At 40.5% G+C, this 26430-nt stretch overlaps 1 protein-coding gene across 3 annotated transcripts in view; it reads right to left on the reverse strand.

The window, feature by feature from the left end:
• KCTD16 (potassium channel tetramerization domain containing 16) overlaps positions 1–26430 on the reverse strand; it is a 438309-nt gene that overhangs the window by 368141 nt on the left and 43738 nt on the right. The window contains exon 3 of one of the 3 annotated variants that reach the window (XM_082254916.1): positions 7567–7795. The exons of the other annotated variants lie outside the window; for them this stretch is intronic. Coding sequence (XP_082111042.1) covers positions 7773–7795 — 23 coding nt within the window. The 3' untranslated portion in view covers positions 7567–7772. Of the gene's footprint in view, positions 1–7566; positions 7796–26430 lie in introns of those variants that run through there. 3 annotated transcript variants of the gene reach the window in all.

Here is a 26430-nt window from a genome sequence, read left to right on the forward strand (position 1 = left end):
GTACAATTCTGGGACTTTTGTAGCAAAAATGCTCGTTAGCGCTGTCTTGACGCCAGCCGATGCTAGCCAATGCTTACTGACTCTTTGAACACACTGTATCTCTGAAAGCTGTGCTGGAACCCATGGCTTAAGTCTAGCAGATCCAGGACTGTAGAACCTTGAACATCTGACACTGCTTGCACTGCAAAGTCACTGACTACTCTCTCCAGCCTTGCCCTGGCTTGAGGTAGCTTGCTGTGTATTCCTGCATGGCTGCAACTCTCAATTGATGCACTCACACTGTGCATTAACTCTTCAGGGCCCAAACTGCAGGCGCCCCCTTTACTGCTTCAGGGTCCTCTGACTAGGTACCCCCTCTACCACTTCAGGGTCCTCTGACTAGGTACCCCCTTTACCGCTAGCTGACACATGGATCCTAGAACCTTCTCCGGAGTGGTCCCCACTGACTCTAGGCAGACCCCCAGGGACAATCCTCAGTACTCACAACCTGTGTAGGCTTTCCTGGGACTGGAACCCTCTCGCTCTCTGCTGGTTCTCGGCACACCGAATCCCCTCAGCTCAACTCAGCACTCTCTGGATTCTCAGTCAGGAGACATCCACCTCCTCCGACAGGAGGAGAAACAGCCGTCCTCTCCCTCCTGGGACTCTGCTTCTCACCAAAGACAATGAGTCATGCTCTCCCTCAAACTTATACCCACTCCCAGAATCCTTTGTGGCAGAATCTGCCTTCTGGGGTAGTTACAAGCCTGAATGTATCCCTGCTTGGGTTTCCTCCACTGCCCTATTAGAAGCCTCTCACAGAGCCAATGGGGAGACTACCCCTACAGCAGACACACCTGGAAACCATGACACCCTACTAAAAGAAATCATGGCCCTGCTGTTAGGCAGACAAAGCCCACTACACATTTACCAAGCAAATACCTGTAGGGTGCTACACAGGGAATTTTAGGATATAAAGAAACATTTATTCACTTATACTGCATAAAGTAATTATTTAAACATGTTTAATAAATACATATATTTTTTTTAATCTTCCTGGAATTTAGCGCTAAGAGACACATTATTTTCACTCTCAAAAGGTCCGAATAAAGCCCCCCTCCTTAGGTTCTTTACACATGATTGCAGAGTTGTGTCTGAATGGACATGGCATACTGCTCACTGCATTTCTCAACTCTGGTGCTCATACAGGACATCTTACGTTCATCTCTGTTGTGAGCCCAGGCTGTCATTAACATGCAGTTCAGGTAAGCAGTTATCAAGATTACTGGGGACGATTTACTAAAGCTCGTGCCCATAATATCCAATCAGTTTCTACTTTCAGCTTTGACAATAAAATCTGGAAGCTGATTGGTTACTATGCACAGCTGCACCAGATTCTGTGTTCACTAGATTTAGTAAATCTCTCACCCCCCTCATGTGCATTTTGATTCAAAATACTCTATTAATCCCAAATAGAAATTACTATGAAGTTTGCAGCAAAGACCTGTACTGTGTATGTATGACAGATGGTAAAAAGAATGTTACAAATGTGAAATTGCCTCTTTGCAGATATAACTATCATCCAAGCTGCAATGAATGTACCATTACCTCAATGCTCTATGTACCTTGGATACATCAATATAGTTTTACATGGAGGCTACAAGGATTATGTATTGACACAGCTGCATTTAGAAGCCATATATTGATTACTCTCTAGTAATCATTGCTAAATACGGCTGGTAATTGTTTATCTGGAGGTACATGAAATTCAATATTTGTACTCGCTAAATGCCTTATGCCCGGTTTCTTTTAATTTATATACAGTATTCACGTTCCACCTAATGGTGTTAGAAGAGTGATTTTCTCAACCTTTAGAACAGGTCACAGTAGACCTGGAGTTATAAATATAGTTTTTACCATCCTGTGAAGGTACTTGTGCCAGGATTCTTATCGTGACTCAATGTGATGCTAGCATGCCGATGTGTATTTTTTCTGACTAAAAGCAATTGAGACTAAAGCTAAATATCAGATAGAAAATAAACTGTACGAAATACAAAATAAATGTGTTCTACAACCAAAGATAAAACATTGAAATGAAATAAAATGACAACCTTGCTCTAACCTTGTCTATCAGTGTATTTTCTTTCTTCTTCCTGCAGGCTATGATATTTTGAAATTGCAAACCAGAGGCACTGTTTAATCAATGGCATATATAGTATGTCGTCTGTCTCAAAGGAATTGTAATAATGCTTGCCTTGGAACAGATCACTCCGAGGCGCAAGGCAAAGCAGTTTGATGGTTGAGTCAAAGCATTACAAAAATGCTTAAATATTCCAAATGTTTTGAGCAAGAGTTAGCACCTGAAGATACAAAGTTTAGTTCACTTAAAGGGTAACTCCACTTTCCAGGGGAAAAAAAAATCAGCAAATAAAGAAAAAACAATATAGCGTATACAATTGCGACACAAATCATTTTGTAATTGAATGTTAATAAAAATGAACTTTCCTTTTCAATCTCCAGCTGTTGTAATTTTCAGTAAATGCAATGCAATATGGCTACCTGGAGCTGTTCTGTATATAGAATGTATACTGACCACACCCCAGAAACATAATTTCCTGCTTGTGTGATAGGCTCACCAATTTTCCCAGAAGTCTGCACTAAGATACAAGTCAGATTTGTGGCATCCCCTGCAACAAAAATGTCATTTTTGGTAAAAAAAACTCCCAATAGGAACACGTCTAAAGGGATGCAGGTAGGGCTGAACGATAGTCGATGTGATATCGACTATCGTGCTGTGGGCGTGGACAATTGTTACATCGCCGAAGATAACGATGTAAGGCATAGGCATTAGGCAGGGAGAAGTCGGGATGACTCACAGTCTTTGTAGCAGAACAGAGCCAACATCCGTCCCACACGTTCAGTCTGCCTGCCAGCAGCTAGCTTATTTCTCCAGCTGATGGTAATATGATCCTAGAGTGAGGAGCTCAGCTCCTCCCTGTAACCAATCAGTGGCTCCCCCCAGCACACTGACACTGAAGAACTGGAAACAAGTTGTATTGTAACAGTTCAGAGTGAAGAGTCGAGTCAGTACGTGTGGGACTGGATGGATGTCATGTGTTCTTCTACCTCCTGCCACCACTGAGTCCCGACTGTGCCTAATCCACACTGACTGTCACTGTCAATCCCTACAATAACATTAACCCTGGCCTGCCCTGGCTGTATGGTGCAATCTGCAATTGCAATCAGAAGAAGGCTGCCCTGCTGCAATACTTCCATGATTTCCTCTCAATATCGCAATATATATAGTTGGAAAAAAAAATATTGCAATGTACTTTTTTTCCAATATCGTGCAGCCCTAGATGCAGGCACAGCAGATTTCATCATTAGAGTCCTGCAGCTGCCACAGCTGATAGATAATTATGAAACCACTCCCATTTGACCCAGTCAGCACAGAGGTACAGAGAAACAAACAATGTTTTCTTCAGAATAACAAAAGGTAGGAATCTGCAACAAAGTTTGGTAAAATCCCTGCAATGTACATAGATCACCCAGAGGGGAATGTTTTTTTCTTAAAAAAAGTGGAGTTACGCTTTAATATCCAAGATAAGCTGCTGTGACATAGTATTTGTGTATTTGTAAGAGAAGACACTTGCCCCCTTCTTCTACTGAGTGACAGATTGGGGAGTGTTAATACCAGCTGCTCTGTAGTTATGTACTGCAAGCCTAAAAGGTTTCCTTCTATGTTTTAGCTACTGGAAAGTGGACCAAAAAGCTGAAGAAAGAATACCAATGCATTTCAGAATCCAAACAACAATATGACTACCCTGCAATGGCTGAATTTTTAACATCTTATATAAGGCACACACAGCAGCTCTTAGTATAAGTAGATTGCTAGACTTTAACCACTTCAGCCCTGGAAGATTTGGCTGCTCAAAGACCAGGCCCTATTTTGCGATTCGGCACTGCGTTACTTTAACGAACAATTGCGCGGTCATGCGACGTTGTACCCAAATGAAATTGACGTCCTTTTTTTCCCACAAACAGAGCTTTCTTTTAGTGGTATTTGATCACCTGTGCGATTTTTTTTTCTTTTTGCGCTATAAACAAAAAAAAGAGCGACAATTTTGAAAAAATAATATTTTTCATATTTTTTTATATGAAATTCTCAAAAAAAATGTTAAAATAAAAATGTTTTAGTATTTTAGGTCAATTTGTTTTCTGCTACATATTTGTTGTAAACAAAGCGTATATTGATTGGTTTGCACAAAAGTTATTGCATTTACTAACTACGGGAAAGATTTATGTCATTTTTATTTATTTATTTTTTTGACTAGTAATGGCAGTGATCTGTGATTTTTTTTTTTTTGCGGAACTGCGACATTGCGACGGACAGATCGAACCCCTGACTGACATTTTTGACACTTTTGGGGGTACCAGTGACATTACTACAGTAATCAGTGCTATGAATATGCACTGTTACTGTAAAAATGACACTGGCAGGGAAGGGGTTAACTTTATTGGTGATCAAGGGGTTAAGTGTTTCCCTAGGGGCGTGATTCTAGCTGTGGGGGGCGTGGCTTGTGATGTAATTACAGAGACATACGATCCTACATAGCAGGATCGCATAGCCTCTGTGACTACTTTATTGAGAATGACAGACGGCTGCATAGGTCAGGGCTCACGCTTTTATAACATGTAAGATACACTCTATGCAGCCTTCCATTGTGAGCCAAGACAGTGTAATAGTGCACCCCAAGCCTGATCTCACAGGCAGTGGTTTGAATGATGCGGCCCATAACTCAACCCAGAAGAGGTGCCTGGACTAGGGAGGAGGATTTGGAAAGCAGCACTGGAGTATGGAGACATTCGGGTTGATTTACCAAAACCAGAGTGCAAAATCTGGTGCAGCTCTGCATCAATCAGCTTCCATGTTTTTTTTTGTCAAAGCTTAATTGACCAAGCTGGAGTTAAAAGCTGATTGGCTACAATGCACAGCTGAACCAGCCTTTTCAGTGATTTTAGTAAATCAACCCCATTATGTAAAGATCTAGGAACCTCACATATGGGGGGAGTGGGTGGAAGGGCCTCTATTGGCGCTTTTCCACTGCATGGAACCGAACGGCTTGGCTCGCTTTTGTGCTTTTCCACTGCTGGTACCGTATGGTACGGTGTAGGAACGGTTCGGTACGGTACGGTAAGGCGGCGCTTTTCCACTGCATGGAACCGAACGGTACGGCTCTCAAAAACAGTACCTACTCGATTGTGGTTCCAAGAGGTACCATACCCGGTACCATATCCCACAATCCTTTGCATGCAGTCACTACTAGCCACTGATTGGTCAGAGAATCCCACCCACCCCATTGTTATCCCACATACTTAACTTTAGTACTACTTTAGTGGAAAAGCAAACCATACCATACCGTACCGAACCGTTCCAACACCGTACCATGGCCAAGCAGGGCCGAGTAGAGCCGAGCCGGTACTTGCAGTGGAAAAGTGCCATATCTCTACTTTGCAGGTTCCTCTCTCTCTCTCTGTAATGTAGTTGGTTCTGCTTCTTGAATTGGCAACTTTCTGTACATCAGAAAAAGAAAGCCACTCACAGTGGCTTTGTTTGGGTATATTGCTCAATCATTACAAGCAGTTAGGCACAAGCTAACCAGATTACTGATAAAATAACTTAGTTGCATAGGTGTCTGCCAGCTATGTCAAGAACTGAAGGCCTGAATTCCTCTTTTCTATATGTATTTCAAGGATTAATTTTCAATTGTGTATGCAGTGTACCTTTGACATGTTGTAAGTGTTTATGATATATAAATTGGTGTTCAATTCAGGAGAACAAAACTATAAAGTGTAGTTTGAGCCAGAACAATAAAAATGTCAGAAAAGAAAAAAGGAGGCTGCTTTGCTTTAGACGTCTTTATACCTTTACATATTGATTGTTTTTTCATATAATGGGAAGATAATTACATTTGCTATTTTCTGGCACTGAGTAATGGTTAATCTGAATTGCAGAAATATTTTGAATCTTAGCTTCAACCACTTCAATTCAGGGCACGTTCACCCCTTTCCTGCCCAGGCCAATTTTCAGCTTTCAGCACTGTCACACTTTGATTGACAATAGCGCGGTCATGCAATGCTGTACCCAAATGAAAATGTTATCATTTTTTTAACATAAATAGAGCTTTTTTTTGGTGGTATTCAATCACAGCTGGGTTTTTGTTTTATTTTTTACTAAAGAAAAAGAAAATAGAGAGAATTTTTTGAAAAAAAAAAAAAAGGTTTTCTTAGTTTCTGTCAGCAAATTTTGTAAATAGGTAATTTTTCTCCTTCACTGATGTGCGCTGGTGAGGCGGCACCGATGGGCACTAATGGGCTGCACTGATGGACACTGATGAGGTGGCACTGATATGCCACACTGATGGGCACCGATATGTGGCACTGATGGACAGCACGGATGGGCAGTACAGATGAGCGGGCACTGACTGGCATCACTAATGGGCACTGATTGGGGTCACTGATTGGCACTGATTGGGGTCACTGATGTGCCATGTTTGCTGTCATTGATGTGCATTATTTTTACTGTATTGTAATCAGGGCACTGATCATCATTAGCCTGATTACTTGTATTGTACTCCCCTTCGAGGAGTAGCCACTGATCGGCTCTCCCCGCCACACACTCTGACAGTGCGAGGCGAGGAGAGCCGAAAAATGGCACTTCCTCATTTACATGTGACCGGCTGTGATTGGACACAGCTGATAACATGGGTAAAGAGCCACATCATTGGCTCTTTACCAAGATTGGGGTCTCGCCATGTCATATGACGTTGTCCCAGAAGGAGAGCCGCACCGCTCTGCTGTCATTTGACAGTGGGCGGGTGGCAAGTGATCAAACACATCAAGAATCTGAAGCAGCTGTAGATGGGGCTTCAAAAATCAAATGGGTTTAAAGAAATTATCCAATAAACATTCACTACTAAATGATCTGGATCCCTACTTTTACCATGACTGAAACTTTTAAAGTGAGTTAGTAGAGGACAATTCGCAAGCTGCCAGGCAAGGTTTAAAGTTAACGTTTAAAGGCTTTCATGCAGGGACAATACACAGCACAAAGCATGTTTATGAGTTTTCATCTATATTTTATTTTGCTAAACATAAAAGAGGGGTAAAGTCCCTGCTATTTCAGTAACCAATACTGTAAAATAGTGAACAAGAATATGTCTGGTATGACATGCATATAAGGTTCCACTAAAAACAACAAACCTAATTGTTAATTACATATAAATTTGTCAAAAACCAATACTTTAGCTAAGTTTCAGTGACAGCAATGCTCAGCTCTGTGTCCATAGTAAGTTTTACAACCACATCACAATTAATAATAATGCGTGACTTAACATTGGATGCCAATATACAGTATATAACAACAAACATTATACAAGACAAAAGAACATGTAAAGCTAGATTATGTGACTTTGATTAATTGACTGCACATGTCTTAAATCACCCACATCACACAGTCCCTCTCTTGGGTTTTTTTAATTGTTCAACTCTTCCAGAGTCTCAAAGAAACACTCAGAACCAACATACAGTCCATACTTCTCATAGAGGTGGTAATGCCTAGTTTTGACAGCTTCTTCATCTGTAGACAGCAAGTAATGTGCAGCGAAAGAAGGAAGCACTCCAAACTGACTTAAGTCAATGTGCTTTAGGAGCTTGCAGGTTGATGGTGTCACTGATGTCTCTGCCCTAAAAGTTCTGAATATCTGCCAGCAATCGGTAAGGAGCTGTAGGATTCATCTGATGTTGGGGCATTGGTCTGGAGGCATATAAAGGAGAAAATTGAATGTAAGGGTCATGAATCAATTGAGGATCCAGTTGGCAATACTTGAGGGGACATGGGGACACTGAGGAAGCATGGTGTGATGAGGCAGAGTGGTGCTAAAGATTAAAGAGCAGAGGAATGTGAAAGATTGAAGGTCCAAGTGCTTGGAAAGAATGGAGGTATTAAAGGCTTGTGGGGCATGGGTGCTGAGCTGTGAGGGGTATGATGTGATGAGACATGGAGGGATTCTGATGAATGGTGAAGTGAGATGCAATGGGCAGAAGAGCATTGAAGATTGAGTCAACTCAATCTTTTTAATCAGGGGTCACCCGGGTTCCAGGCTCTTTTTCCTGGTCACCAGACCCCCTACATAAAGCAGCTGGCCAAAGTATTTGAAATACCCAGACTTAAAAAAAAAAACAAAAAAACAAAAAAACCCTCCTACAGTGTCTGACTCGTCAGTACATCAGACAATTGTGCTGATTTCCATGGCACTGTACAGCAAGGTTTACCTTGGCCACAGAAACCAGATAGCTCATGGCAATGCTGTTTATCCTGACAGATAATCATTTACACACAGTTATCACTAATAGGTCCAGATATATTTTCTCTAGTGTGGCATAGAGGTATGAAGCTGACTCATCAGTACATCAGACAACTGTGCGTGTCTTCCATGGCATTGTACACCAAGGTTTACCCTGGCCACAGAAACCAGATACCTCATGGAAATGCTGTTTATCCTCACAGATAATCATTTACACACAGTTATCACTAATAGGTCCAGAAATATTTTCTCTACTGTTGCATAGAGGTATGAAACAGCCATGTTTTCAGTCAGTCCTGTGTGATTAACCACTTAAAGCGGAGTTCCAGCCATTTACTCACCTGTCCAACGGTCCAGCGATGCGGCCGCCCGAAGCCTCGATCCTCTCCCTCGGCGCCGGGCATCACTGCTGTGGGCACCCGGCTGTCACAGTTTGCGGCTTCACAGCCGGGTACCCACTGCGCATGCGCGAGTCGCGCTGCGCGCCGTGATTGGCCGGCAATCTTCTGGGACCTCTGACGTGTCCCAGAAGATTGCAGGGAGGGAGGGGGAGAGGAGAACTTCCGTTCAGGGCGCCGCGGCGCTCCGAGCGGAAGTGGGAGCGGGTACCTGTCAAAACTAGGTACCCGCTCCCCCCCAAAAAAAATGACATGCCAAATGTGGCATGTCAGGGGGTCAGGACTCCCTAAAGCGGAAGTTCCACTTTTGGGTGGAACTCCGCTTTAAGCCCCGGAGGATTTGGCTGCTCAAAGACCAGGCCCTATTTTGCAATTCGGCACTGCATGACTTTAACGGACAATTGCGCGGTCGTGCAACAATGTATCCAAATTCCTTTTTTTCCCCACAAACAGAGCTTTCTTTTGGTGGTATTTAATCACCTGTGCGATTTTTATTTTTTGCGCTATAAACAAAAAAGGAGCGACAATTTTGAAAAAATAAAAATATTTTTTCAAATTTTTTATATGAAATTCTCAAAATTTTTTTTTAAAAAATCAAGATGTTTTAACATTTTAGGCCAATTTGTTTTCTGCTACATATTTTTGGTAAAACTATCGCAATAAGCTTATTTTGATTGGTTTGCGCAAAAGTTATTGTGTTTACTAACTATGGGAAAGATTTATGTAATTTTTATTGTTTTTTTTCAAACTAGTAATGGCGGCGATCTGCGATTTTTTTTGCGGGACTGCAACTTTGCGGTGGACAGATCAGACCCCTGACTGACATTTTTGACACTTTTGGGGGTACCAGTGACATTACTACAGTAATCAGTGCTAAAAATATGCACTGTTACTGTAAAAAATGACACTGGCAGGGAAGGGGTTAACTTTATTGGTGATCAAGGGGTTAAGTATGTCCCTAGGGGCATTATTCCAACTGTGGGGGGGGGGGGGCGGGGTGTGTGGCTTGTGATGTAATCACAGAGTCATACAATCCTACATAGCAGGATCACATAGCTTCTGTGATTACTTTAGTGAGAATGACAGACGACTGTGTTTACATAAGTCGTCTGTCTTTCTCCCTCTCCTGCGGGAGATCGCGAGTGGCCGGTGGCCGGCGGCCATCGGAGTCGCCGGTCACACGCGGTGGCTCCCCAGGAAACGAGCGGGGGCAGGAGTGCGTGGGGGCGGGAGCGCGCCGCCGGTGGTGCGCGCTCGACCCCTACAGGCTCATGGGCGAGCGACGTACCTCTACGTCACTTTGCCTGTAAGCGGCTGACTAGTAAATAGTCGTGCAGCAGTCGGCAAGTGGTTTAATAAAATCAAGACATTTTCCAATCAGCCATTTTCAATCAGTGTGATTTAAAAAAAATACAGCATGGATAGATCCTATGTTTAAACTGTATGTACAAGCAACCCCTGCACCAATCTTCTGTTTTAGTCAAAAAGTTGGGTTAATTTACTAAAGGCAAATAGGCTGTTCCTTTGTAAGGGAATTTTCCCTCAGCTTAACATAATTTTTGCTTGCACATGATTGATGGAAGTTAGCATAATTTACTAAGCGAAGGGGAAATTCTCTTGCAAAACAAACAGCCTTTTCCTTTAGTAAACCAATCCCAAAGATGTTTTCTGGAAGGTGTCCATGAAAAATGCACAGCAAGAAGCATGTATTGGTCATTCCTGTGGCTGCACCTGGGTGCCACCATGCAGAGACCAATAAAGTTGACATAACTAACACATGAACAGCAACAATAAATCAAAGGTAAACACAATTCTATGGGCTTTTGCACTCTTCATTCTGCTCTGCTCCTAAAAGTCCAGGAGTCACAAAACCACCAGTGGAAATTTGCTGCTGTCTATCAGCATGCTTCCCGGACACTAGATCAGGCCCTGCAGGAGGCATTTTCTTAGCACATTACCATCTCTAATTGGTTTGGTTTTTCATTTTGAATAATGAAAACAATTAAATTTTCTGTTGCCCCATTTACACCCATGTAGGTGCAACAGTGCACATGCATTTTGGCGTGATTTTGTGTGTCTTGTTTAGGACAGCCCATTCAATACAATAGGCTGCCTTATGCGCGAAAAGCACACAAAATAAGTAAATGACCCTTTTTTAAAAATGTGCAACACCAAAATGCATGGTACTTTGTTAGAAGGAGCTTCAAGAGTGTAAATCTCATTCTAATCAACATGAACTTTGCTATGTAAAAGTACAACACAAGACAAGAAGGGTGCATCAACCTCGTGCATTACCTCTGATACCATTCATTTTAAAATTACATGGGTGATGTACTCAAAAAACAACTTGACCCTAGGCTCATAGAATGGCTAGCAAACCAGCCTCAATACAAAACACACACTGTTGATGGGGGTATCAAGACCATATTCCATGACAAATGAAAAAAATAACATGTTTAAGAGTTCTCTCAAGAAGAGGATTTAAATGTGTTACTCTTGCTTCTGCCATGGATTTTTGCCTAGGTCCAACCATCAACAGTGTGTGGGTTTTGTACCGAGCCATTCTATGAGCCTATGATCAACTTGTTTTGTGAAACCTGTTTGGTTTAATCTTTTAATCTCTTCAAAAAACTCTCCTAATTGTCTCAGTGTTGGGGTTTTAGTGTCAGATTCCTAGTGATTTTGGCCTTGGAAAAAGGCACAGTGGTCAGAGAAGGGGAGTTTATTAAGGGGTTATGCAAGTACTGGTCATAAAATATACAAAGTAATGTGAAATACAGTGGATGATAATTAAAACAACAGCGTACAACTAAGGGCAAAACATTTGATTTTGATTTAGATTGAGTGGGGAACCAGTGTCACAGCAGTTTTAACCCTCCACTATTCTATCCAAAATGGGAAAATGTTTTGGCTTTATAAATACTTTAACCACTTAAGCCCCGGAAGATTTTACCCCCTTCCTGACCAGGGGGTATTTTGCGATTCGGCACTGCATGACTTTAACGGACAATTGCGCGGTCGTGCGACACTGTACCTAAACAAATTTGACGTCCTTTTTTTCCCACAAACAGAGCTTTCTTTTGGTGGTATTTGATCACCTGTGCGATTTTTTGATCACGCGCTATAAACAAAAAAAGAGCGTCAATTTTGCAAAAATAACAATATTTTTCAATTTTTTTTATATGAAATTCCCCCAAAAAAATGTTAAAAATCAAAATTTTTTAACATTTTAGGCCAATTTGTTTTATGCTACATATTTTTGGTAAAAAAAAATAAATCGCAAAAACCGTATTTTGATTGGTTTGCGCAAAAGTTATTGCGTTTACTAACTAAGGGAAAGATTTTTGTCATATTTGTTGTTTTTTTTTTTTTAACACGTAATGGCGGTGATCTGCTATTTTTTTTGCAGAACTGATTGCGGCGGACAGATCGGACCCTTGACTGACATTTTTGGGGTTACCAGTGACATTACTACAGTAATCAGTGCTATATATATGCACTGTTACTGTAAAATGACACTGGTAGTGAAGGGGTTAACTTTATTTGAGAGGGAGGGGTGGTGTGTGTCCCTAGGGGCGTGATTCTTACTGTGATTGGCTGTGGCTTGAGGTGTAGGAACAGTGATCAACGGTCCTACATAGTAGAACCGTATGATCACTGTTCTTACACAGGGGAGAATGACAGGCGGCTTGTTTACATCAGCTGCCTGCCTTTCTCCCGCTGTCACGGACGATCGCGAGTGCACACGCGCGGGGGGGGGCCCATGACCGAGCGGGAGCGCGCCTCCGGCGGCGCGCGCTCGCTCCCCAGAGCCTCACAGGCTAGTGACGTACCCATACGTCACTTTGCCTGTGAGGGGCTGACCGCCGCAGTATATGTACTTGCGGCGGTCGGCAAGTGGTTAAGAAAACAAAGATAAAGCAAAAGCAGCCAGGCAGAGCACAAAAAAAAAAAGTGGAAGAAGATTTGCTTGGTAGTCTGTGTTCAGGCAGCTCTGCGTTCAATGCTTACAATGGAGTATCCTATGCCAAGAGTAGGTATGTGTATTCAAAGCCTGGGTTTAAAGACCTAGTACTTTCAAACACGAGGCCGGATGCTGTCTGTGAGTTATTGTTATTTATTGGCTTCTTCCCACTTATTGGCTTCTCAAATGTCTAATGTAGTCAAACAGTTTCCTGGACTTAAAGCTGTAGGTAATAGTCATCTTGGAGATCTTAGGAAAGGTCTCCATTACAAGAGCGAAGAACTAGCTATATCATGCTGCAACATCATGATGCCCTTACTAGCTTTTTCAAAATGAAAACATTGCTCATCAGCAAGGGACTGCCAACATTTTCTTTTACAATATATTTTTTATTGAAAATGTTTTTAACAAAAGCCCATACAAGAATAGCATGATACAGAATTTGACAGTAACAGGAACATAATGTTTAGCAAGGTAGAGGCAATTGTTTTATTGTTCCAGAGGCATTGTGAACAATCTAAATTAGACTTTGTGATTGCGTTATAGTTTCAGATTGGAGGAGTAATTACAACATTTTAGTCCTGAAAGACTGGCAAAGTCCATATGGGCTGTGCAGCACCAATGTCAACAACTTGGGTGTAAAGGATTCCTTCTACGTCAGTGTGTCAACAATTTGGGTGTAAAGGATTCCTTCTACGTCAGTGTGTCAACAATTTGGGTGTAAAGGATTCCTTCTACGTCAGTAGATAGTTAGTTAGTATATTGCAAAGAGCATTTATTTTGCTGTGTCAAGCACATTGATGTGTCTATGTATAGACTGTCCTTCAGAGACTCATACTGCTTGTCAATCTCGGCTAAAACACTAGCAGTCTCCATACAAGCACAAAGATGAATTTTGTTAACCTGCCACCTGAGTTATCTATAATGACCCCTCGGAATGTCACTTTATGGAAACATGTATCACATGGATTTCTTTGATTCTGTTACTGGAATGATTTCTACTCCACAAAAAGAAAACTGTGTCACATCATGCACCACCGCAAAGGCCATTTTTTCTTCTAACTATGCTAACCTGTGATACACAATGATCTAGTCATTGATCAATTCCACTAAATAATTCAATAGATGATAAAAACAGGATATTGCCCAATATGAATACATGCATATAACATAAATTGGTAGTTATTCAATAGGAAAATGTAGTGAGACCCAGTTGGCCAAACAACCAATCAGATTTTACTTTTTTTTTAAATTAGAGTAGTTGGAATGATGGAAGGTATTTTATAACTGGTTGCTAGACTTTACTGCGCTGTATGCATTTTTCTTACCCTGAATAATAAAGGCTGATTTCAAGGTGTTGTGGATAAAGAGACTAGGTTATCATGGTCACTTTATTTTTATCAATAATTCATGGAAAGAAATAACAGACAGAGTGTATTGACTACTGGATGGATTAATGATGAATTACTGCCTTGTGCTAATGCTGAACTCAGCTAAGATAGCAGCCTTTCACTGCCTTTCACACACTCGAGCAGGCACTTGGCTTTACATTGAAAGCCAAAAGAAACATTACAGATTGTTTCTTTCTTCCCATGAGCAATCGTCTGTAATATATAAATATCCAGAAACTCTAAACCTCTGGTAGAGAGTGCTGAGCAAGCGCCTTACATCTCTCTGCAAAACAAGAGCCTGTGAGGCAGAAAAGCCAAAATGAAAAAGAGAAAAAAACTTTCTATATGCTTGGAAAACTGGGTCATTTTTCTGACTACAGGTCGTCATCTCTTAGAAGATGTGATATTTAAAATGGAAATTCCACATGTTTAGCTTGCACTGCCTAAGCAGCCATGCCTGCGGTGTTTTAAACTAAGCTCAACTTAGATAAATGAAAACATTCAGTATGAAAAATGTGATCATTCTAGTGTTATAGAATTTATGTAACAAATTAAAATGAACCTTTCCTACACCTTTATTATCTAAAACTGAAAGTGCTGCATAAGAACAAATGCTTTAACCACTTTACGACCGCTCACATTGCTGCTACTGCGGCAATGTGGCTCGTTATCGTCCAGTGACGTAGACCTATGTCGCTGGACACCCCTGCTTGTGGGCGGCGCGCGCGCGCCACCGGAGGCCCGCTCCCGCTGTATTCAGTTACAGCCGGAGTCGGGCCAGGGGAGGAGCGGCGGTGATCACCGCTGCTCTTCCCCGATCGTCGGGGATCGAGTGTGGAGATCCGCACACTTGTGTAAACAAAGCGAGCGGATCTCCTAAGTGACAGACAGTGACAGATTGCAGGGTTCAGCATAGCTGAACCTGCGATCTCTCCCTGTGTCACATAGTCCCCTCTCCCCACACATGTCAGTAAGCAACAGGCATACATTAACCCCTTGATCACCAATAAAAATTAACCCCTTCCCTGCCAGTGTCATTTCTACAGTAACAGTGCATATTTATAGCACTAATTACTGTAGTAATGTCACTGGTACCCCCAAAAGTGTCAAAAATGTCAGTCAAGGGTCCGATCTGTCCGCCGCAATGTCGCAGTCCCGCAAAAAAAAAAAAAAAATCGCAGATCGCCGCCATTACTAGTTAAAAAAAACAATAAAAATGACATAAATTTCCCGTAGTTAGTAGCTGCGATAACTTTTGCGCAAACCAATCAAAATATGCTTATTGCAATTCTTTTTACCAAAAATATGTAGCAGAAAACAAATTGGCAAAAAAAGTTAAAACATTTTGATTTTTACATTTTTTTGGGGGGGAATTTCATATAAAGAAATTTGAAAAATGTTGTTATTTTTTAAAAATTTACGCTCTTTTTTTGTATATAGCGCAAAAAGTAAAAATCGCACAGGTGATCAAATACCACCAAAATAAAGCTCTATTTGTGGGAAAAAAAAGGACATACATTTAATTTGGGTACAGCATTGGACGACCGCGCAATTGTCTGTTAAAGTAACGCAGTGCCGAATTGCAAAATATGGCCTGGTCAGGAAGGGGGTCAAAGTTTCTGGTTTTAAAGCGGTTAAAAATACGCTCATTGAGAATTTTTTTGTCAAAGACATGTAGCTAAATACATTTTGGCCTAAATATATGACAAAAATTGAATATATTGGATATTTTTTAACTGTCAAAGTAGAAAAATATTGTTATTTTTAAAAAATTGTCACATTTTTTTATTAATATTGCAAAAAATGAAAAGCGCAGAGATGATCAAATACCACCAAAAGAAAGCTCTGTTTGTGGGAAAAAAGGACGTAAATTTCGTTTGGGTACAGCGTTGCATGACTGCGCAATTGTCAGTTAAAGTCGCACAGTGCCGAATCGCAAAAAGTGGCCTGGATGTAAGACAGCAAAATCCTCCGGTGGTTAAGATGCCTGCTAATACCGCTCTTCTCACACAAAAAAAAAAAAAAAAAAGCCTCTTTTGTAGCCTGAGATCATTACACGGTACTATTGAAACCTCAACTTATTGGCTTTGGGTATATGCCTCATCAACCTTTGCCAGTAAGAGTATTTCGATGGCCAGTAAGGTTCATTGGTCAGGGGGACCAGCAGGCACATAAGGCAGTTAAGTAAGTTAAGCAGTTAACTTAAGTAAGTTAAGCAAATTAAGCAGGTAAAGCAGTTAAGTCAGTACGTTGAGGTTTCCATTAGCAAGTAATCACAGAAGGAGATGTTTTTTCTGGAGAGAGGGGTGGCAGCAGGGACCACCATTTAGTTTGTAAGTAAAAGTACATTTTAGACCTAATGTATGTAAAAAACATTCAGCTTAACCACTTACCCACTGGGCACTTAAACCCCCTTCCTAACCAGACCAATTTTCAGCTCTCAGTGCTCTCACATTTTGAATGACAATCATGCAACACTGTACCCATATGAAATTGTGTCCTTTTTTTTTCACACAAATAGAGCTTTCTTTTTCTTTTGATGGTAATCACCACTGGGTTTTTTTTATTTTTTGCGCGATAAATGAAAAAAAATAAATAAATTTGTAAAACAAAATGCATTTTTCTTCATTTTGGTTTTAAAATTTTGCAAATTGAGTGATTTTTCTTCATAAATTTTAGCCAAAAGTTATACTGCTTCATATTTTTTGGTAAATAAAACCCCCAAAATAAGTATATATTTTTTGGTCTTTGTAAATGTTATAGTCTACAAGCTATGGTGCCAATCATTGAAAATTGATCACACCTGATGTATTGATGGCCTATATCATTCCTTGAGATATTAACAAGACAGGAAAATACAAATACCCCCCAAATGACCCCTTTTTGGAAAGTAGACATTCCAAGGTTAGTAAGAGGCATGGTGAGTTTTTTGAAGTTGTATTTTTTTCCGACAATTCTTTGCAAAATGAAGATTTGTATTTTTTTCCCCAAAATGTCATATTAGCAAATTATTTCTCACACATTGTATATGCATACTAGCAACTACACCCCAAAATACATTCTGCTACTCCTCCTGAGTATGGCGATACCACATGTGTGAGACTTTTACACAGCCTGGCCACATAAAGAGGCCTAACATCCAAGTAACACCTCAAGGCGTTCTAGGAGCATAAATTACACATAAAATTCCCTAACAAAATATCACAATACACAAGGCCCTGAAACACCAGGACAATCGAAACACCCCTAAAATGACCCCATATTGGAAAGCAAACACCCCAACACATAATCTAGGAGGCATAATGAGTATTTGAACATGTCATTTTTTCCACAGGTTTTTGGAAAATGCGGAAAGAAAATAAAAATGCATTTTTTTTTTTTTTTTTTTTACACACAGTTGTCCATTTATAAGATATTTCGAACACATAGCATGCACATAGCAAAAATGACAACACAAAATACATTCTGCTACTACTCTTGAGTATGCAATACCACATGTGAGACTTTTACACAGCTTAGCCATATACAGAGGCCCATTATTCAGGGAGCACCGTCATTTCCTGACTAGCCATTACACTTTTGTGAGGCACTATAGGGCACTGATGAGAACAGATGCGGCATGGATGAGCCCTGAGGTGGTATGGATGTGGCATGGATGAGCACTGACGTGCAAGGATGAGCACTGACATGGCATGGATGTGGCACTGATGTGGCATGGATGTGGCACAGATGAGCACTGACATGGCATAGATGTAGCACAGTTGAGCACTGACTTGGTATTGATGTGGCACAGATGAGCACTGATGTGGCATGGATGAGCACTGAGATGGCATGGATGTGGCATGGATGAGCCACAGATGAGCACTGAGGTGGCATGGGTGGGCACAGATGAGGCATGTATGGGCATGAATGAGGCATGACTGAGGCAAGGATAGACATGATTGAGTAGAGATGGGAATTTGTGGAAAGTCTAGGGTTGGAAAACCAAACCCATCCTGACTCCACACAAAGACAGAAGGCTGGACTTTCTAAGGCACATTATGAAATGACTTATGTCGACTCTCAGGTTCTTTAAAACAAAATTTTATTACAAGAAAAAATTACAATAAAATGTTTGAAAGGACAAAATGTCCAAACAATTGAGGCACCGATGGGCATGAATGAGGCACAGATGAGACATATATTGGCATGATTGAGGCATGGATGGGAATGATTGAGACATTGATGGGCATGACTGAGGCATGTTTAAGGGAAAGAATGGCATGACTGAGGCATGGATGGGCATGATTGAGGTCTAGATGGGCATGATTGAGGCACAGATGGGCATGACTGAGGTATGATTGAGGCATGACTGAAGTTTGATTGAGGCATGACTGAGGTTTGATTGAGGCATGATTGAGGCACGAATGAGGCCTGAAGGAGGCAGGGGTGAGCGGAGAGGAGAGAACTGAACCGGACATACCCCGGTTTGTTGACAACTGATCGCTCCATCATTGAACACAGCAATCACATTGTAAAGGTCCGCTGTCATTGGCCCTTTACCATGATCCGTGATGCGCCAAATCCCGTGGGCCAGTCAAGCACGGTCACCTCCCTGTGTGCGCCCCAGGGGGTGCGCGGGAAGCACAATTCTAGGACGTCATTGTAAGCCCTCCCAGAATAAGCCGACCCCACTGTAGCCGTCATTTGGCTATGGCCCGGTTGGCAAGTGGTTGAAGCTCTGGCCATAGACTTCCCTTGGCATCATCGCACCAAATGCAGGACTATAGACCCAACAATGCTCTTGATGATGTCAGGACCTGGGACCGCTTGAGTGTAGAGGAGAAGACCAGTCTAGAAGCATGGAGGAGCAGAGGACTAAGTATATTATTTTCAGTTTGTGCCTATGCCATTACTATACAAACAGATTTGCTTTTTTTGGCGATCTTATTTTACTGCAAGATTACCAGACAGATATTATTTGATTAAAGATAATATATGTTATACAGTCTTAAAAGAAATAATGCTCCTGACAGCTAGAGACCAAAGAGTCTATTTATAAATGTTCCCACCCAAGATTCACACACTAACTTGGTTCAATTGGAACCATTTGTGAATCCTGTCGTAAAGTTGGGTGAAAGTAGGCGAAACAATTTCTAAAAAGGCCCTGTCAGAAAGTTGCACAAATTTTAGGTGAAATAATGTAAAAATAGAACTAGATTTGTTAATCTGACTACACTTTATGAGACCATACGAGGGTCAAGAAAGTGGTCTTTTCTTTTTTACTTAGAATAATAATGTTATTTGATAATATTCGAATATGAGACCATAAGAGGGTCAAGAAAGAGGTCTTTTCTTTTTTACTTAGAATATTAATGTTATTTGATAATATTCAAATGTCCCCTTTGATTAAGGTGAAGTGTGAATTTTGAACTGCAAGAGCAAGTTAAAAATTCTAACTTCACCTTAAAGCTATTCTCAATAGCTTGCCATACCTATGATGTCACTTAATATAATCTTTCAGGTGTGGAGCATACCTGCAATCTGCAACTTTTGCAGATTGCAACCAGCACATGTTTCTATATAATGGTATTGAGCATGTGTCAAGATGCTGACAAGAGCTACCCATACTCTTTGTGTTATTTTTCCTGTCATTGTCAACCTTAATGTAGATGAACAACAATCGATATTCCCTAACTGAATAAGGCAGAACCATAGAGCAAAATGCAGGGTGCACTAACTCACATAAAACAAACTTTATTTTGGTGCATATCAATAAACTAACATTGCCTTTCTCATGGAAAGGCCGATGATATTGCCTTTTCAGATATAACAATAAGCCTAGCTCCTTTGGCTGCCTTACTTACTACAAAGGCCGATATTCATATATCTGGTTGATATGATCCTTGTATAAATAAAGCGGAAACCATCAAATACATAAAGAGCAGTGTTCTGCCAGTCCAAAACTGTTGAAAGGCGTTGTGGGGTTTTGCACATATTTATACTGCTTTTCAGGTCAAAACCTTTTGTTTAAATTTTTAGATTTGGATAATGTAAATTGCAGTTAATACATTGATCATTTTATTTACTCTCTTTATCTCTAAGAAATTCCCAATCACTTCTTTTCCAGAGCTACCTTGTATATCAGGGTACGGTTACATGAAATAGGGGAACTCCTAAGCTGAGATAAGTAGAGGAATGGTCACACTTCCCATAGGATGCAATCAGAATTTATTAATAAAGTAAAAAAAGGTACAGGATGTAACAGGCATCATGCAGGGGACAAAAGGATGACCCGTTTCACTAAGCGTGCTTTATCACACCATAAACTCTCAAGCTGAGACAAAGCTATTTATATGACAAAATCAGCCAATTATCAAAAACTCGCCGTAGGTGAGATTTCCCAGCAGTTGAGAATTCCCCTTCACCTTCTCTTTCATTTAGTCCTCCCTCTGAACGCACACACTAAAAAAATGCATGGATGTGAAAAGAAGTCTGCTTTCTGTGGCCATATAGGACACAAAAAAAGTGATACTTTTAAAACGAAAAATGTATGTGATTAGGTATGTACAGTATATACCAAACCCAGAACATATATAAAGTGTGTGGAAACAGCAGGAGAAGAAAATTTGTACATTCATTCATATATCAAAGGGAGGACTAAATGAAAGAGACGCATCATCCTTTTGTCCCCTGCATGTTGCCTGTTACATCCTATGCCCTTTTTTTTACTTTATTAATGTAGCACTGCCCCCTAGGGGACTGCTGAGATGTACACTTTCTGTATTCCCCTGGGTTACCCTTAGCAACGGATAGCAGACAAACAGCATTGAAAGTCCTTGGCTCAGTCAATAATCAATCCAGGGGATGTTGGTTTTTGTGTTTTATTGAGAACTTAGATAGGATCCAACTATTAACTATTCACAGTCTGAGGGACAGCTTACTATAGAATGCGGTAAGGCCGCTGCCTCACGTAGCCACTAAGTGAAGATACTTGAAATGCTTCCTTGTAAATATTCTCTTCAGGGTTCTGAATTGGCACCCCCTTTCCTCTCGCTACTGGTGTGCTAACGCCCATCCGCTGACCTTATTTACTGGAGTGGTCCCCTTCCTGGCAGACCCCTGGGCAAATTCCTCTGTACTCACGGACACTGTTTTTCCAGAGTCACCGTTGCCTCCAAACTCAGCATACACTGAACCTCTGTGTTCAGCAACACCTTCAGGTTCACCAGGCCGAATGACTGTGACCACACCTTTCACAGCTGCAGAAGGAGAAACAGCCGTACTCTCATTCTGGGACTTGGCTTCCCGCCCAAAGACACCTTGCCTCCTGTGCCCTTGAATTTATAGCCTATCCCAGGATGCACCATTGTTTGTGCCAACCCACTGGGACTGCTACAGAAGCCTGTTTGTCACTGGCTGGGTTCCCTCCACTGTCCAACAGGATTCCCTATTAATGCAGTGGGGACACTCCCTCAGACCAGATGAATCACACAAGGACACATGCGACAGGCAAAACTATCAATCAGGCTCCCCTGCTAAGCAGATGCAGATACTAGGCTTTACCTACCTAGCACCTACCTAGGAGGGTGCTACATTAAAAAATTCTAATTGCATCCTATGGGAAGTGCGACCATTCCTCTACTCTTCTTACAATTGGAATCTTCAGCAGCTGCAGGGTGTGCACCCCAGCAGGATTTTGTTAATTTCAGCCTATGAGAATCACCTGGAGCAGCTGGGTGGGATACTTAACTAAGACTAAAGTCCTGACTGGAATTGGACTGTACCTAGTTATAAATATTTTCACACAAAGAACTTTGACCCAAAAAGTGTGTGTTTTTCTAATTTAATTTAAAAAAATGAGTGAATTCACTCCTAAGTTTTACACTTTTAGTATCCCTCCCTTCAGCCTGTCAATGCAAATATTTTTTATACATTTTCTGAAGAATAAAATCGGTCTCCAGTAGTATAGCGTGACCATATGTTTGCACCCATCTTTCCTGTAATCAAGCTGTCCCTTGCCACTAGTAGAGGCTACTTTTTGGAGATAAGAGACCTGCTCAGTATTGAACTTGATTTGCTAAAGGCAAATATACTGTGCACTACAAGTGCACTTGCTCCAGAGTTTAGTAAATAAGGTAAAGCTTCGCTTTGCAAAGAATACTCATTTACGTGCAAGGATAAAAAAAATAAAAAAATGTATATATTTTTTCTTGCACATGATTGGATACTAAAAATTAGCGGAGCTTTCACTTTAGATCTTGAGAATCTGAACTTGCAATTTACTTTCAAGTGCACAGCATATTTGCCTGTAGTAAATCAACTCTACGGAGTCTTTAAAGAAAACGTAATCCTACATGTTGGCATCTTTCAGAGGCTACAGGGACAATTTATTATTGTGTAATTAGTTGGTAGGATAATTGGCTCCTGTCTAAATTGGCCCTAGTAAGTGTATGTATGAATGTGAGTTAGGGACCTTAGATTGTAAGCTCCTTGAGGGTAGAGACTGATGTGAATGTACAATATATATGTAAAGCGCTGCGTAAATTGATGGTGCTATATAAGTACCTTACATAAATAAAAAAATAAAATAAATAAATGCAGTGAACCTGTGCCCAGACTATGCATACTAAAGTGTGTTCATATTATAAACAAACAGTAAAGCACTTTAAAACAAGACCTCTCTCACCTCCATAGCTATAAGCGTTTTTGAGAAATTCATATTCAGAGATCATAAAAAGGGCACAGACATCTTGGCTCGTCTTTTAGTTGTTTTATTGCAGTAGGATCTTGACAACTTGCCAACCCTCAAATGTAGAGACACATCAGGTAAGTTAGAAACTGACTGAAACTGTAGTCTTTGTTGTGATCCTTTAGGCTAATATACTTACCTACCCTATAAGCAACTAGAGAGGCCGTGACTGCTTGTTTGAAAGCTCTTTTACTGTTTAGGCATATGTAAATACATTAACATCCATAAAGTGGACACAGGTTCACGTTAGGATTTTTTTTTTTTATCAGTTAGGATGCAGAATTTAGAGAGGGGGTGCTCCGCCCTCCTCCAGTTTCTATTTTCATCTGATCTCCGTGTCCCTGCCCCCTCTAGCTGGACTACAGGACATTCCGGAACTTGATGACGAGGATTAGCATTTCCCCTTTAAAATCTTGGTCTTCTTGTGAGACCGCCTTGTTCAATTTAAAATAGCTCATAGGCCTTATTTTTACCCCTTACAGAATCCACAAAATAAATCCTTCCCATTCCTCTGACTGTTGGAGATGTGGGGCCACCCCAGGAGATTTCCCCCATGTTTTTTGGTTTTGTCCGAAAATAGTGTGTTTCTGGAGCGAGGTTTTAGATTGAATTAATTTAGTCACGTCTGTTTCCATTAGACCTACAATGGAGACCTGTATATTGGGCATGGTTGAACCCTTGTCACTGACTGTAGAGGAGCGCACTTTGATTTGCCTTCTTCTTTTCTATGACAGAAAATCTATTACGATGCAGTGAAAACAACCTTCTCCGCCCTCCCTTTCTTTTCGGAAACAGCTTGTAAATAAAAATCTACCACTTTATAAAGATACATACATTCACAGGGGATGTCCGAAGAAATATGATAAAGTATGGTATAAGTGGCTAGCAGAACCTTCGACAGCTTCCAATATGTCCTCGGATGCTTGAGTTTTTTTTTTTTTGTCATTCCTCAGCTCTTTTAGGTTTTTTCGCTCGTCTGTACTTGACTGAGTAATGTATGTATTACAGTGGTGGTCGAAAGTTTGGGCACCCCAGGTAAAAATTCGTATTAATGTGCATAAAGAAGCCAAGGAAAGATGGAAAAATCTCAAAAAGGCATCAAATTACAGATTAGACATTCTTAGAATATGTCAACAAAAGTTAGATTTTATTTCCATCATTGACACTTTCAAAATTACAGAAAACAAAAAAATGGCGTCTTCAAAGGTTTGGGCACCCTGCAGAATTTATAGCATGCACTGCCCCCTTTGCAAGGCTGAGACCTGCCAGTGTCATGGATTGTTCTCAATCATCGTCTGGGAAGACCAGGTGATGTCAATCTCAAAGGTTTTAAATGCCCTGACCTTGCCCCAACAATCAGCACCCTGGGATCTTCTAAGCAGTTGTCTAGAAAACTGAAACTGAAAATAGTGACGCTCACAAAGCTGGAGAAGGCTATAAGAAGATAGCAAAGCGTTTTCAGATGTCAATATCCTCTGTTCGGAATGTAATTAAGAAATGGCAGTCATCAGGAACAGTGGAAGGTAAAGCAAGATCTGGAAGACCAAGAAAAATATCAGACAGAACAGCTCGCAGGATTGTGAGAAAAACAATTCAAAACCCACGTTTGACTGCACGATCCCTCCAGAAGACACTGGACACTGGAGACACTGGAGTTGTGGTACACTATTCCACTATAAAGAGATACTTGTACAAATATGGTCTTCATGGAAGAGTCATCAGAAGAAAACCTCTTCTAAGTCCTCACCACAAAAATCAGTGTTAGAACTTTGCATATGAACATATAGACAAGCCTGATGCATTTTGGAAACAAGTTCTGTAGACCGATGAGGTTAAAATCAAACTTTTTTGGCCGGAATGAGCAAAGGTATGTTTGGAGAAGATGGGGCACAGAATTTAATGAAAAGAACCTCTGTCCAACTGTTAAGCATGGGGGTGGATAAATCATGATTTGGGGTTGTAATGCAGCCAGTGGCACAGGGAACATCTCACGAGTAGAAGGAAAATGGATTCAATAAAATTTCAGAAAATTTTGGATGGCAACTTGATGCCATCTGTGAAAAAACTGAAGTTAAAGAGAGGATGGCTTCTACAAATGGATAATGATCCTAAACACACCTCGAAATCCCCGGGGGATTACATCAAGAGGCATAAACCGAAGGTTTTGCCATGGCCTTCACAATCTCCTGACCTCAACATAATTGAAAATCTATGGATAGACCTTAAAAGAGCAGTGCGTGACAGACAGCCCAGAAATCTCAAAGAACTGGAAGACTTTTGTAATGAAGAATGGGCAAAGATACCTCAAACAAGAATTGAAAGACTCTTGGCTGGCTACAAAAAGCATTTACAAGCTGTGATACTTGCCAAAGGGGGCAGTACAAGATATTAACTCTGCAGGGTGCTCAAACTTTTGCAGATGCCATTTTTTTGTTTTCTGTAATTTTGTAAGTGTAAATGATGGAAATAAAATCTAACTTTTGTTGACATATTATAAGAATGTCTAATCTGTAATTTGATGCCTTTTGGCAGATTTTTCATCTTTCCTTGGCTTCTTTATGCACATTAATACAAATTTTTACCTGGGGTGCCCAAACTTTCGATCACCACTGTATATAATCATAGTTTTTTTTTTTTTGCTTTGCTGCACTGTGACATATTGCCCATGTCTTTTTGTTTGTTTTGTTGAAGTTTTGTTTTGTATTGTAGCTTATGTTTTCTATCAATAAAAAAAAAAAAAGATGCAGAATTTACCTTGCATCTTGAAGCTGATTGGGTAAACATGTCAAACATCTACTGGAAATATCTACTTATACTTATTGCATGTTATTTAATATGTCTTAGGAATGGGCCTATCCTGTTTTAATTAGGCATTAAATTAGGCTCGTCACATGTCAATAGTAGCAGAAAGAGGTAGTAATTGGCTTTTAGCATTTTATTTTACCTAACAAAAACATTCCATTACCTGTTTCACTTACAGGAACAAAAAAAAAAGTTAAATATTTACAATCAAAATTATTAATTAACTTAGATCAGTAAAATGCATCACCCATTGTAATTATGATTAATTACCTTGATTAAGATTTGTTATCTTCTTTGAAACGTTGTCGCTAAACGATAGTTCATGAAGGTTAATTGGAATAAAATAGCTTACAACAACCATTGAATAATGTAAATTGTAATTCATCACAATCGTGAAAAAGTGCAGACCTATTCTGAAGGGCGCAAAACCAAATGAAAGACCTAATAGACTGAATTAGGCATTCACATCACCGGTTTTCTCTTAGAGGGTAATATTTCACAGCCTTTCCAACAATATAGAAAGATATTCTAAAATTGAAAAAAAAAATATGTTACCTGAGTCTGCTTTTTCCTAGATGCACTAATAGAAATAGAAATCCAAAAAGCCTTAGAAGTTTAGTGGTGCCATCAGCGTGTCTGCCTTCATGAATGTGTTCAGATCAAGCAGTTTCTGTTCAAAGTAATTGTACAAGCATCAAAGTAATATACGTATCTACAATATAAAACATTCTACAAGGTTACCATTGACCACATGAATGTTTGGACACATATGCAACTCTGATGCTTGTGCAGAAAAATA

The sequence above is a fragment of the Pelophylax lessonae genome, assembly GCF_965119305.1.
Source record: "Pelophylax lessonae genome assembly, chromosome: 4".
Taxonomy (NCBI): domain Eukaryota; kingdom Metazoa; phylum Chordata; class Amphibia; order Anura; family Ranidae; genus Pelophylax; species Pelophylax lessonae.